Consider the following 13,326-nt stretch of genomic DNA (forward strand, 5'->3'; position numbering starts at 1 on the left):
GGTTTTAAAATAATGTGTATCTTCTTATAATATTAAATAAAAGTTCATATTAATACAATTTTATGATCATTTGTAACTTATTATGACAAAAAAATAATCTATTGATCACAAAATTTTCAGAGTGGGGATCTTCAAATTTCTAATAATTTATAGACGTTTTGAAAAATTCAAAATATAACATATAAGAAAAGTTATAAATATTTATATTATATATTTAATGTGATTTTTAAATATATTTTTAATAATATAAAATTAAAAAAAAAACTAAGATACAAAATTGTTATCAAATATTTATTATTCATTATAATTAATTTTCACATATACGTTAATCATATTAGGTAATTTCGTAGCTTTTATTTAAGGAAAGTGCAAAACATTTTTTGGTACGTTATTTATCAATTCGATAGTTAGTTTAATAAAAAGTGTAATATAAGTTAAGATGAACCAACATATTTTTCTAGGAATAGTATATTTAGTATAGTTATTTATTAAATAAGAATTTATAATCATACGGTTCTATGATCGTTCATATCGTTTTATAACAAAATATTTAAATCATCGATAACAAAATTTTCAATCTGAAATTTTTAATAAGTTTATAATTTATAAATGTTCTTGAAAATTCATTGAAAGTTTTAATATTAAAATATTTATGTAATCTTATGGTATATAGTGTTTAATATATATATATATATATATATATATATATATATATATATATTATTTTTTTTATTATTAAATGATATTTTTTACTCATATGGTTTTAAAATCATGTGTATCTTCTTATAATAAAAATGTTAAACCATTGATCATTAATTTTTAACATAATAGTTTTAATAGTTTTAGTCATTTATTGTCGTTCATATCGTTTTATAACAAAATATTTAAATCATCGATAACAAAATTTTCAATCTGAAATTTTTAATAAGTTTATAATTTATAAATGTTCTTGAAAATTCATTGAATGTTTTAATATTAAAATATTTATGTAATCTTATGGTATATAGTGTTTAATATATATATATATATATATATATATATATATATATATATTATTTTTTTATTATTTAATGATATTTTTTACTCATATGGTTTTAAAATCATGTGTATCTTCTTATAATAAAAATGTTAAACCATTGATCATTAATTTTTAACATAATAATTTTAATAGTTTTAGTCATTTATTGTCGTTTTTAAAAATTCAAAATATAACATATACGAAAAAATCTAAATTTTATTTTTATAGCTAATTTGATTGTTTAATTTATTTTAATAATATAAAATTAAACAAAAAATGATGGAGGAGATATATATTGTTATCAAATCTTTATTATTAAACTCATTAATTGTCATATATATATTAGTCATTTATGGTAATTCCGTAGGTTTTATTTAAGGAAAGAAAATATCATATCATATCATTATATCATATAGTTTGACCAACTTATGTATCTAACAACATATAAAAATCGAATGTGGACCTACTTATTTTTCAATTGAATGTAATTGACTACTTAATTGAGTGCCACCTATGCATTGGGACCTCTTTTAATTAATACAAAATTGAGGTTACATCTTTTCAAATGTTCCTCAATTAATATATAAGGGATGTCTCTGGTTATGCTAACATTAAAACAGAGATTACACCTAACACTAATTACACGGTTAACTACTCTAATAGTCATATACCAAACGTCAATCATATAAGAACAAAAAATCAATAGAAGTATATTTATATTCAGCGATACTAAATTTTATTTATCTGTAGAGAGTAACCTCAGATTTGGTGAAAAATATGCAAAAAACTATTTTCTCTCCTTTTTTAAATCGAAACAAAGATCTCATGAAGACATGATTAACTCTAGTCTCTTAGCCGAGGTTTTTAATTCATGATTTGATATTTTTTTGTTTTTTTGTTTAAAAAAAAAACTTTTCGGTTAAAAGACGACTCTTAGCTTTTCTTAGTTAAAATCTAAGAAAAACTAAGAACCGTCTCTTAGCCGAAGCTAAAAACCCTAGTTAAGAGATTAGGATTAATCATGGTCTAAGAGCATGATTAACCCCAATCTCTTAGCATGTGTTCTTAACTTATGATTTGATATTTTTTTGTTTTTCTTTTACACCTTTCAGCAAAAAGATGGTTTTTATATCTCTTATTTAAGAGATAATTCTTAACTTTTTTAGTTAAAATCTAAAAAAATAAGAACCGTTTTTTATCTGAATCTAAGACCATGATTATCTCTAAAACCCTTAATGGGGTTCTTAATGATTTTTTTAGTAATAAATGTAACTTAAAAACTTTTGTTAAGAAACTTCTATTTTGAGTGGTCCAATGGGAGTTTCTTAACTAAAAGTTCTTAAAAAAAATGTTTGATGAAAATTATTCATAAAGCTTGAGATGAAATGTTTGATGTTGTGTTTAGATAATTATTTGAGAAGTAAAAAGAACGTTTGATCTTGAGATGGAACGTTTGATCTTGAGATAACTATTTTGAGAAAGAAGAAGAATGTTTAAGATGGACCTGAGAAGGAAGAAGAACGTTTGTGAACTTGAGAAGGAAGATTAATGTTTGTGAACTTGACAATACATTTTCATTTATACAAGTTTCTAAATACACTTTGCTTACAAACAACAAAAGATCAAAGACATAACCGAAGAGCTTAGACAACACGGCCAGATCGCTGAGCAAAACGTCTACAACTGGTTTCAGAACCGGCGTGCTCGGTCCAAGAGGAAGCAGCATGGTGGTGGTGTTGGTGGTTCTAACAACAACAATAATGGTGCTTATGAGGTGGAGACTGATCAAACCGAGACGGTGAATGAGAAGAGAAAGATATCAGAGAATCTTGTTTCAAGACAAGTGATTACTAAAATACAGAACAAGAACTGAACAAAAGTCCGTGACTGATATACAGAAGATGACTTTACACTCTTCTTGACCTACACAAGTCTGTGACTGATGACTTTTCACTCTTCTTCACCTGAAAAAAAATGAGAACATGACACCCTTTATATCAACAATATACAGAAGAGTAGACTACAAAAGTGAGCTTCTCCTTCTTAGCCTTAACCCTCTGTGCCTCAGCCAACAAAGACATTCGCTTCGCCGTCTTTGCATACGGGTTCAACTTCAACATCACATTCAAATTCTTCAAAAGATTCTTCTTCATCACAGACCTCTTTGCATCCTTCTTAATCGGCTTCACCGCACTATGCACCTCTTGAATCAGAAAAAGGAATAAGCTTTATGCTCAAAAACAGGAGAATAATCGAAGGAGGGTGAAGGAATCTCACGAGAAAGCGCCCGTGCCAAGTCAATTTGCAGCGCTTCACGACGTGAGGAAGATAGGGAAGTACAAACGTTTGACGATTTCTTTGAGATTCCCATTGTAGCTTCCTCCAAACTCCTCCGTCGTTCTCCTCTCTTCTCACGCTATCTAATCGTCGGATTCTGATTCACCTCTTTCTCCCACCTTCAGCCTCCTTCGTTTTCGACGAGAGAAACAAAAGAACAGAAAAGAAAAAGAGAAAAGAAAAAAAATAAAAATAAATGCATTTGCAATGAGAAGCTGACACGTGGGGTAAAACCTTTCTTAATAATCGATCTCAAAAATCCTTCCTTAAGGATCGGTAACAGCTTTTTTATTTTGTTTTGATTTAATTAAATCCTTCTTTACCACTAAAACCCCTCTTAAGAAACCCCTATAATCATGCTCTAAGAACTTCATTTAAGACACTGAGACTAATGATGGTCTAACTATTCTCCTCCTTAACCGAAGGATTGGGGATATAAACTAAATTTCAAAAGTTGACAGGCTAGAATCAAAATCTAAATTTACAAATGTACAGAAAAGTAAGGGCATAATTGCAATTACACAAACATATAGAAAGAGCAAAAACCCTAAAAACATTTGATAGAATATAAAACGTTTACCAAGCATCGTGCTTCGTCTTCTCTCTCGATCTCTCCTCCGCCGCACAGATCCAGGACAGGACAGTTGTCTATCTCTAATTCTCTATCTCTCTGCGAAAATGGTGACGGCCAAGAAAACGGTGCGTTTACGTTCTCTTTCTTATCAAAGTTTTGTTCTTTTTTGGTCATCTCAAACAATGTTTCTGTGTGTTTGAGTTTGCAGAAGAAGTCACACGAGGGAATCAACAGTAGGTTGGCTCTTGTGATGAAGAGTGGTAAATACACTCTTGGTTACAAGTCCGTCCTTAAGTCTCTCCGTGGCTCCAAAGGTAATTTCATCGAACACTTGGTGTGCATATATATATCTCAATATATTGTAGCTTCTTTAGCTGTTGATTGATTCTGGTTTGTTTTTATGTTCGCAGGGAAGCTAATTCTCATCTCCTCGAACTGCCCACCGTTGAGAAGATCGGAGATTGAGTACTACGCTATGCTCGCTAAAGTTGGTGTTCACCACTACAATGGAAGTGAGTTCATTTCTTCTTCTAAACAATCAGCTTTTATAGTGTTGATCCTAGGTAGAGGAAGAATGTAGTATGTTTTGTTAACTTATAGTAGTATGTTTTGTTGACTATTGGTGTATCTGTAATGGGTTTATTACAAGTTGCAGAAGTTGCATCATTAAATCAAGTTACATAACTGGCTGTTCTGTCTGTATAATCCACATTCTAGGTTTTGGTTTTGTACTGTAGTATGATAGTCTTGTATTTTGCATCATTGATCCTCTGATTAAATCATATTATGAAAGTAAGTAGAGGAGTATTAATTTTGATTCATGTTTCAAGAAAACTTCTTTTTTTTTAATTAGGCTGATTCATCCATTATTTTCTTCTAGTATCACTTTTGCTTGACTTTGTTCATCTTTGGTTTCAGACAACGTTGATTTGGGAACAGCTTGTGGGAAGTACTTCCGTGTTTCTTGTCTGAGCATCGTTGATCCGGGTAATAAGAACAAAACTAACCGACTTCTTGTTAACTACATTCTATGCCAACTTCTTTTTTCGTGTTTTGGATGGATCTTCATCTGATCCTCTTTACTAATGATTTTGTCTTTTGACTGGTTTTAGGTGATTCTGACATTATCAAGAGCATTCCTGGTGACCAGTGATACCATTTTCCATTTTGTTTTCCCTCTACCTTCCATGGATATTCGCAAATCTTATGAGCAAAGGATATTGTGTTTGGTGTTTCATTACTTTTACATTATGAACCGGATAGGAAAAATATAATTTTTTTTGACATTTCTGAGTGTCGAATTCTTTGTTCTATCTATTAATACGTATCAAGAAACTTCATTCTCCTTATCAAGAAACTTAATTTTGAACCGAGAATGAAAGTTCTGGTAATTATAAAATATAATATCTACATGTAAAGTTGACACAGAAAGAGAGAGAGTAGAGATATAAGAAAAGGTGAAGCTTTTGCAAAATGTTTACTTGGCTGTCTCTTCTTCCTCCTCTTCTTCAGTATCAAGCTCGAGACCTTCTGCTGCTAACAGCTGAGTGATGAGCTTCTTCTTATCATCCTCAGCTTTCTTCCGCATCAAGTCTCTTTTCTTCAATACCAGCGTGTGTCGCTTTAGAGTGCTGTTAAACAACTCTCTTGACGCTTTCTTCTCCTTCTCCAGTAACTTCCTCTCTTCTTCCGGATCCACCTTTACCAAGTTCACCAAGATTCAACACAGAGCAAAAGAAAAAGTCTCATAAATACTTGTTAGTCTTCTTACCTTGGAACGGGAAAGACGACGAGCACGAAGGTTAATCTCAAGCTGTTGTTGCTCAGCCCAAGCTGCAACCGCCATGTCGCCTCTCTGATCAAATGCTTTACGCTTTTTCATCAGCCATTCCATCCAAGCTTGTGACGCCTTCATTGGATTCACTCGGTTATCCATATCATACTGTCTTCTCTTCTCAGTGTCCATGAGCAGCTCGTATGCAGCCTGGATCTTGATGAATCTACCTTCTGCCGTCTCTCCTTCTTCAAGCGTCCCTTTCCCATCATAAACTACACACAAAACACAACTCATCACTCATGCAATAAAAATAAACAACTTCTGGAACATAAAGTGACTCCTCACAAGCACTTAAACTAACCCCAAGCTCTAAAACTAGTAATCTTGACTTTGATTTAGCTTCTAAAGATGTAGAGAAGTACCATCAGGATGATAGTACTTAGCTAATCGTCTGTACGCCACCTTAATCTGCTCCTCCTCTGCATCTCGTTCCAACTCTGCACTCAAAAACCAAACAACATACAACCAAATCTTAGCTCTATTAAAATACATGAAAACACAAGACACAAAGGACTCTGTTTTACATGATCATTCACTGCACATACAGCTCCTACGCGCAGTTTAAGCTAAAAGGAGAAAGCTTTTACCGAGAGTATCGTAAGGAGACTTCTCTTCGCTCCAACTCGAAGCTGCCCTGACCAGAGTCTTCCTCTGACTCACCCCAAACCAAAAGTTGGAATCTTTAGACCTAAACGGAAACGAATTCGAGACCCGAGTTCTAAAGCTGAACTTTTGAATCGAAACCCTGACGAGTGATCGAGTTTGGTTTCTACTACAACACACGATCGAAGCAAACACCGTGTGTGGTCTACAGATAGCTCGCAGGTGGTTGCTCATCACTTCAATCGCCGACCCTGAAACTAGAATTCATATAAAATCGAATTCCCCAAATGAATTTTCTCGGAAAATTACAAGAAATGTAATCAATTTCCCCGGAATATCTTGTGGAGAAGAAACGCAATAAAATTAATTATGATTATACCCTTTCACATATAAGCCCCTGAACAATATTTTAATTTTGATTTTGTTCATATTTTCTCACTTACTCAGTTTCAACCTTATAATATTATTACACTGGGTAAACATATTTATCAGGAAACAATAAACCAAACCGAAAACCAAAATTCTTTCCGGGTTTGGATACCACGAGCTGATCCTACATCTTTATAAACATAAAATTGAAACCGAAACCAAACTGATAACCGAGCAAATACACGAAGATCAATACACATATATATTCTAATTAGTAACCATTAAAAATATAAAAAATAAAATGAAAAAGAATAAAGAGAAATAAAATAAGAGAAAAATCTATTTTTTTCCTAATTTGATAAAGGAATAATTGTAATCTATTATTTTTTAAATACTAAAGAATGTAGAGGAATCGTAAGTAACCAATATTCTTTGTAAATGGTGTAAATTATAAAAAAAAAATGAGAAATTCATTGTTCCACTCGTTCATTTGGTCATCATCATAATCACATTGCTCAGATTTCAACCATATTAAAATTGGTGCACTTGTTTTCTTTCGTACATCTCACATTTATGTCCCTGATCACAATACTTATAATTTAGATTCCGTAATACATATTATCACATTGCTCAATTTCAAACATATAAAATAATATTACACTAACGAGCATACACTTATTTTTTTGGTATCTAATATTATATATTACAAAGTTTCCACTCAAATTTACATCTTCTTGTCTGAAAACATATGGAGCGAGATACTTCATAACGTTCTACTTAGACGTCATACCAAGCTTTAAACTTGTGTTTCATAATTTCCTTTTAGGCGTGTTCTCGTGGACGAGCTGCCCATAGAGAGCTAAGAGCACGCAGCCTATGAAGATACTCTCCCAGACAAAGCAAACCGCGAGCTGCTTGTCTTGTCGTCAAGATCTTTGCCATTTGCTGCAATGTTTGTTGCCTTAAATGATCCGCCTGTTGATCAAATAAACAGATTCTTGAATCTTTTGTTATAGAAAGGACACGTACTTTCTTTCGTTAACTTTGTTTTTTATTTACTTACTTGATTCACAAACCCTTCTAATGCTTGAAGATTCTCAACAGCTGCACCCATGTGAGATGGGTAATCATTGGAATCCATAACCACATCAATCACTATGTTGTCAGCTAAACTCTGCTGAAGTTTATCTATCCCTTGAGAGAGAGCATCCTCTGCTTGTTGTGATGATTGTTGGAGGTTTCTCACTTCCAAGATTTGCTGATCAGTTAATGGCTGAAGATACGGCATCACAACCTACAAAACAAAAGGAGTTAGAACATTACATTTTGTCAACTTAGCTTTTGAAGTTAAGAGTGTGTTGGGAGTTTGAGAGTTTATACATTTAAAAGACCTGATGGACGGAAACCTCCTATCCATTGGAAGAATCTTTCTGTGGAAGTTCTCCACATTCCCGATATCAAGTAGAAAACATCAGCTTTGGCTGCATCAGCTTTCATTCTGAAGAGGTTTGCGTAATGGTTCAAGCAGCTCTCTACAAGCATCTTGAGTTCTATGTCGCTTATATGAGCTTGAAGCGCAGTTCGGATTTCGCTAACCCTCCTGCTTTGTTCTTCAAGCCAATGTGAATATTCCAGCTCAAATGCAGCAATACTAGAGTTAATGCTCCCTGATGATCCTACATAGCTCGAACCTGACGAGTAAATTCCCTTTAAAAAAATAGTAATGAGTCAGTAACATATTGATTTCGATTAAAAATTACAGAAGAAAACGTTTTGATCAGTCTTGTGTGTCACCTTGCTCACCTGCTGCTTAGCCTTTTCGAGTTCTTGCTCTAACTGCGATAACTTTAACCGACTTTCTTCTAACTGTTGAACATAAGCCTAAAGGAACAAAACAGACTTTAGTACTAGTAGATAACTTACTATATGAGATTTGTTGTAACTTGTAACATTGTGTATTCAAATGTTTAATAGTTCAATATTATCGATTTCAACTTGGTTCGTTTCATGATTTTTTATCAGGATTTTCGCAGTCCTATAAGATTATACCTTCTTTCTCAAGCGACTTTTGCGAGCAGCTTCTCGGTTCTGAGCTAAACGCCGTTTCATCTATTTGCAACATATGAGAAAATGATATCACTATTATAAAAACCGATATTTTGTTTTATTTAAAAGGATTCTTGATTATGTTTTTTACAAACCTTATCATGATTCCTGCCATCATCATCCTCCTCCTGATGATCATTACTAGAAGGTTCTGCTTCGATCTGGTTATGAGAAGAAGAAGGGTAACTCGCCTGCACACAACTCAAACCATTAGCAAAAACACATACAAGTAACAGTACTTCAGATTAATATAAATTTTGAGACAAGTATACATATATTAACCTTGATGATGTTGTGATCCACTTGAATAACAGAGGAAGAAGCAGTGTTAGGACTATGATCATTGATATCAGATTTGAAAACATTCCCCCAAGAAACCATTTGTTGAAACGGTTCATAGATTCCCATGTCTCTTAAAGATGCAAGTTGTGTTGGAGAAGTAGAACTCATCATCTCTATATTCTCTAACATATCAACCAAAAACATTTATATATTAATCCACAAGTAGAAATAAAAGGAGAAACAAATATTGTTTTTTTTCTATTTTTTGCCTCACCTTCACTTGTAGATCCAATAGCTTGCACCAAACTTACATTAGTCACTGACACAAACCTTTGAAGTGCATTTCTGAGTAATCTATCGATCAAATAGAGATATTGTTTCAGACCGACAACAGAAAAAATCTAAAGGAAGGAAAAGTTCTTGGAGTTCCTTTGGACACTTGCAGTAAAGAAAAAAAAACTTAGAGGTCAAGCGTTTCCATCATGGGAAGAGATGATAAAAAGGATTTTTTTTTTTTCTTTCTTGGCCTTTTCTCTTTCCTTTATTTATGTCCATCAGCTATAGAATAATAGTAACCAAGATAATAATCAATTTATTTAAAGAAATAACATTAGTTAATCTGTAAAGCAATGTAACGTTTAACGACAAAACACTGGGGAAAAGTAAAAGAAGATGAGTCTTTCGCAAAGCTGAAGGGTGACCTTATCGTGCGCTGAAGTACGCACGACATGATGTCATTAACCGGAAACTCTTGTAGAGTTCCATACTCTCCGGAATCGACACGTTGCTCGGTCAGTTAATTATTCGGTCTGTTTGTGCATTTATTGCATCGTTTCTGAATTCTAGAATTGGGAATTTAGAAAGTGGATTATGTTTTAGGGATCATATATAAATATTTTCTCCGTTTCACCAAAATAATAGTAAAAGTTTTGAAATTTTTACAGATTTTAATTACTTTAGATTTAATAACAAAAAAATTAAAAGCTTTTATCTTTCTGAAATGAATAATTTTTTTAAAAAAATTTATATTCGTGAAATAAACTAACTTTATTCTGTCATTTTCATTTGTTACTTTAATGTTCAAATTTATAATTTAATTACTAAATAAATAAAATAACAATTATTCATCTCTCAAATCATCTACAAACCGGTCAGGACTCAATACAAAGATGATTTCCGAAACTAGGGCTGAGAAAATTATCTGGTAAATTTGAACTGATCTGTTATTCGTTTTGATTCGATTCAAAAATTCAGGATATCTATTAAGTTCCTAATCAAAGCAAATATCAAAATGTGATATCCGTAAAAAACAAAGCAAATCACAAATATTATTTTTAGAAAGTCGGATATCCGATCAGATCTGTATATTTATAGATATATAATGCAATTGTATATACAAACTACTGAAATTGCATTCTATACACACAACTTATCGCCAATTTAGAAAAATACTATTTCCCACTGTTATGAACGGTGCATAATTTATAAAGACTCCAATACCCCTATCGAATCACTCCTTCGTTTATGAAATGTGCATAATCATTTTTTTCCAAAAGAGCTTATCCGTATTTTTGGCACAACCTGGATCACAATTTAGCCCATATTTTTTTACTGTTTAGCCAGATCCCTAATTTGTGCTTTCTTTTAGTATTTTGGGCTAAGTTACTCTACAAACTATTATATCTATACATATTTTATGATATAATTTGTTTTTTTTTTGTTTTAAGTTGTTTTTCAAAAAAAAATTTGGTTATTACATATCCAATTTAATTTTAATATTGTGTCAAATGTTAACATATAAGTTTTCTTATTAGACTTGTTAATATTGAAATGTTCTTACAATTGTTAAAAATGATAGTTTGCTAGTATGATATTATTTTTTATTTATTTTAAATTAATATTCTAAAAGTTTTTATTTAATTTTAATGTTATATATTATTTTTTCTTTTTAATATAATTGGCGGATCAAATTGAATAATCCGTGAATATTTTAAAAAAATCTAGATATCCAGAAGCCCGGATATTTGAAATTGTTCGGATCGAAACATCATAAATGTAGATATTCGTCTAAAACGGAGCATACTACGAATTTTCCGGTATCCGCTCCTTGCCCATGCCTATTCGAAATGCCTATTCGAAATGCACGCCTTTTGTGTAGATGCATGCTCGTGGGTATGCAAAAGAATCAATGTCTTTTTCCCTATAAATTAGGTTCATATAGCCATAGGTGGAACAAAGATGTAGATTTCTTCTTTAACAGAAAGGTGTAGATTTCTTTCCTTCTGATTGTATTTCACTAATGTTTTTTTACAACTTTGGGGTGGTCCATAAGGTTATTTATGCAGTGGCATCTTTGTGGTTAGTCTTCTTTCCTGACTTAGTGACAAATAATTGGAGCTTTAATGGCCCTACCAAACACAAAGATAACATTTTTAAAACTTTTACTTATTTTTAAATCATGGATCTTAATTAGCTTGGCACCACTTGTGTAACAAAATCTGTGTGTTCAACAAAGACAAGCATGTCCGTTTTTTTCTTTTATCCAGCTTTGTTTCATGTCTTGGTTTTACTTTATTAAAGAGTATCGGTAAATATTTATCAATCCATATAATAAGATAAATATGAATCGGTGCGCTGATATAAGCAAATAAAATACAAAAAAGAAAAACATTATTGTATGATCATGTCAGAAAAATCCATTGGTTTCGAGAAAGATCATATATTTTTGGCTTGATTCATTCAGTATTGTACAGAAGCTTTTCATGGCCTTTCACTTATCATCGACAGACTCTGATAATTAGTTAAGACATCCATAGATATCTAAAGGAATATCTCACAATTAAATTATTAAAACTAAATTAACAAAGGTAAAAAAAGTGAGAAGAATGAGATAGAAATCTCTCATACTATATATCAATAATGGTTTTGATATTCAACATCCTACTCTTTTTGATTTATAAAAATAACAACTTTTATCTTTCTGAAATGAATACAACTGTTACTTTAATGTTAAAATTTATGATTTATTACTAAAATAAATAAAATAACAATTATTCATCTCTCAAATAATCTACAAACCGGTCATGACTCAATACAAACATGATTTCGAAACTAGTACTGAGCAAATTATCTGTTAAATTAGCCATCATTTTACGTTCGTTTATTATGCATGCATTAAATACATCCCTGTTACGTGTTATATTTGAGGAAGGAAAAGATAGTATGATAAGAAAAGTTACGTACACTACACACATTTCTACTTTAATTCATCACGAAGACACCGATCTCCCACTATTTTCGCCATCATCTTTTTCTCTTTTTCGTTTTTGATCACAAAGGTACACATTTTATTGCTTTCCCGTTATCTTCTCTGTACTTTTTTCTCATTATGTACATTCTTATCGAGTACACCTGAAATATCTATCTTTAGACTTTCAATTTTAATACGAATTGCATATATTTACAGATTCTGCAGCAGAGATAGTTTCTTGCACGTCTCTTGAAAAATTAGAGTAATTATTCACATTCTTAACATTAAGGGCACGATAGTTTTTCCTAAAGTACTTAGTTTCATATAGTTTTGGATTCGTATAGTTCTAGAGGCGTGCCTACAGTGTATTGAAAAAGGCATTCGTCTTAGGCCTCCGATTAATATGAATTTTTTTAGGGCCCCAAAATTTAAAATAAATTTATAATCTTATGGTTTAGGCTTATTTTTAAAAAACCCTTTCCACATAGTAGACTAATATACATAAACTTATTCTTTTACAGGGTTAGATTTGTGTATTTGGTGAAAACGATATATCATATTACAAAATTGTTTTCATTATAGTTGTAAATAAGTTTATTTTTAAAATTTGCCTTACGCCCCTGAAACTCTTCGCACGGCACTGGTTCTATGGGATATGGGATTGCAATCTCATACTCGATGGTTTAAACCAAAGATCGTATGCATTGAAAATAATTGTCTATAGTCCAAGAGACTATAATTAAGTCTAAACCGTAGGGTCTGAAATTCTCTGGATAAAAAAAATTATACAAAAATTACATAATAGTCGTTAGACAATAAACTAGGAGACAATCAAGTTAAGAATATGGTTTTGATGTTTTTTTTTGTAACTGAATATGGTTTTAAGTTTTACGCATAGGAAGAAGAATCAAAGATATATCGTACTACTGAGCAAATCAAAATTGCATATC

The 13,326-nt window shown here is 31.7% G+C and overlaps 4 protein-coding genes across 5 annotated transcripts; 1 reads left to right on the forward strand and 3 right to left on the reverse strand.

Moving 5' to 3' along the window:
- Positions 1 to 2,530: 2,530 nt before the first annotated feature.
- On the reverse strand, positions 2,531 to 3,596 carry LOC125576239 (60S ribosomal protein L4-1-like). Its single transcript, XM_048735742.1, has 2 exons — positions 3,296 to 3,596; positions 2,531 to 3,221 (listed from the first exon to the last, which is right to left on the reverse strand). The coding sequence occupies exons 1-2, from the start codon at positions 3,387 to 3,389 to the stop codon at positions 3,016 to 3,018; spliced, it is 300 nt and encodes a 99-aa protein (XP_048591699.1). The 5' UTR covers positions 3,390 to 3,596; the 3' UTR covers positions 2,531 to 3,015.
- A 227-nt stretch (positions 3,597 to 3,823) lies between these two features.
- Positions 3,824 to 5,215, forward strand: LOC106353449 (60S ribosomal protein L30-2). The gene is made up of 5 exons (XM_013793210.3): positions 3,824 to 4,054; positions 4,138 to 4,243; positions 4,340 to 4,441; positions 4,848 to 4,916; positions 5,042 to 5,215. Exons 1-5 carry the CDS (start codon positions 4,034 to 4,036, stop codon positions 5,080 to 5,082), a joined length of 339 nt encoding a protein of 112 aa, XP_013648664.1. The 5' UTR covers positions 3,824 to 4,033; the 3' UTR covers positions 5,083 to 5,215.
- A 76-nt stretch (positions 5,216 to 5,291) lies between these two features.
- Positions 5,292 to 6,721, reverse strand: LOC106353448 (uncharacterized J domain-containing protein C4H3.01). The gene is made up of 4 exons (XM_013793209.3): positions 6,354 to 6,721; positions 6,129 to 6,203; positions 5,701 to 5,978; positions 5,292 to 5,628 (listed from the first exon to the last, which is right to left on the reverse strand). The coding sequence occupies exons 1-4, from the start codon at positions 6,601 to 6,603 to the stop codon at positions 5,407 to 5,409; spliced, it is 825 nt and encodes a 274-aa protein (XP_013648663.2). The 5' UTR covers positions 6,604 to 6,721; the 3' UTR covers positions 5,292 to 5,406.
- Positions 6,722 to 7,336: 615 nt separating this feature from the next.
- Positions 7,337 to 9,658, reverse strand: LOC106353450 (transcription factor TGA7-like). 2 transcript variants are annotated; one of them, XM_013793212.3, is made up of 8 exons: positions 9,401 to 9,658; positions 9,127 to 9,308; positions 8,940 to 9,035; positions 8,788 to 8,847; positions 8,542 to 8,619; positions 8,119 to 8,445; positions 7,802 to 8,032; positions 7,337 to 7,713 (listed from the first exon to the last, which is right to left on the reverse strand). In XM_013793212.3, the coding sequence occupies exons 2-8, from the start codon at positions 9,295 to 9,297 to the stop codon at positions 7,561 to 7,563; spliced, it is 1,116 nt and encodes a 371-aa protein (XP_013648666.1). In that variant the 5' UTR covers positions 9,298 to 9,308; positions 9,401 to 9,658; the 3' UTR covers positions 7,337 to 7,560. The 2 variants fall into 2 exon arrangements, with proteins under 2 accessions (XP_013648666.1, XP_013648665.1); XM_013793211.3 differs by having other exon boundaries at positions 8,533 to 8,619.
- Positions 9,659 to 13,326: the final 3,668 nt, after the last annotated feature.

The sequence above is a fragment of the Brassica napus genome, chromosome A7, assembly GCF_020379485.1.
Source record: "Brassica napus cultivar Da-Ae chromosome A7, Da-Ae, whole genome shotgun sequence".
NCBI lineage: Eukaryota > Viridiplantae > Streptophyta > Magnoliopsida > Brassicales > Brassicaceae > Brassica > Brassica napus.

Excerpts from the sequence above, each read along its gene's own strand:
- LOC106353449 (XM_013793210.3), top strand. The coding sequence starts at position 4,034 with ATGGTGACGGCCAAGAAAACG. Across the intron at positions 4,055-4,137 it reads TGGTGACGGCCAAGAAAACG|AAGAAGTCACACGAGGGAAT; the intron begins GTGCGTTTACGT and ends TTGAGTTTGCAG. Across the intron at positions 4,244-4,339 it reads GTCTCTCCGTGGCTCCAAAG|GGAAGCTAATTCTCATCTCC; the intron begins GTAATTTCATCG and ends TTATGTTCGCAG.
- LOC125576239 (XM_048735742.1), bottom strand. The coding sequence starts at position 3,389 with ATGGGAATCTCAAAGAAATCGTCAAACGTTTGTACTTCCCTATCTTCC. Across the intron at positions 3,222-3,295 it reads CTTGGCACGGGCGCTTTCTC|AGGTGCATAGTGCGGTGAAG; the intron begins GTGAGATTCCTT and ends TTCTGATTCAAG.
- LOC106353450 (XM_013793211.3), bottom strand. The coding sequence starts at position 9,297 with ATGATGAGTTCTACTTCTCCAACACAACTTGCATCTTTAAGAGACATG. Across the intron at positions 8,033-8,118 it reads GTCCATCAGGTCTTTTAAAT|GTTGTGATGCCGTATCTTCA; the intron begins GTATAAACTCTC and ends TTTGTTTTGTAG. Across the intron at positions 7,714-7,801 it reads TAGAAGGGTTTGTGAATCAA|GCGGATCATTTAAGGCAACA; the intron begins GTAAGTAAATAA and ends TTTGATCAACAG.
- LOC106353448 (XM_013793209.3), bottom strand. The coding sequence starts at position 6,603 with ATGAGCAACCACCTGCGAGCTATCTGTAGACCACACACGGTGTTTGCT. Across the intron at positions 5,979-6,128 it reads TAAGTACTATCATCCTGATG|TTTATGATGGGAAAGGGACG; the intron begins GTACTTCTCTAC and ends TTTTGTGTGTAG. Across the intron at positions 5,629-5,700 it reads GTCGTCTTTCCCGTTCCAAG|GTGGATCCGGAAGAAGAGAG; the intron begins GTAAGAAGACTA and ends AACTTGGTAAAG.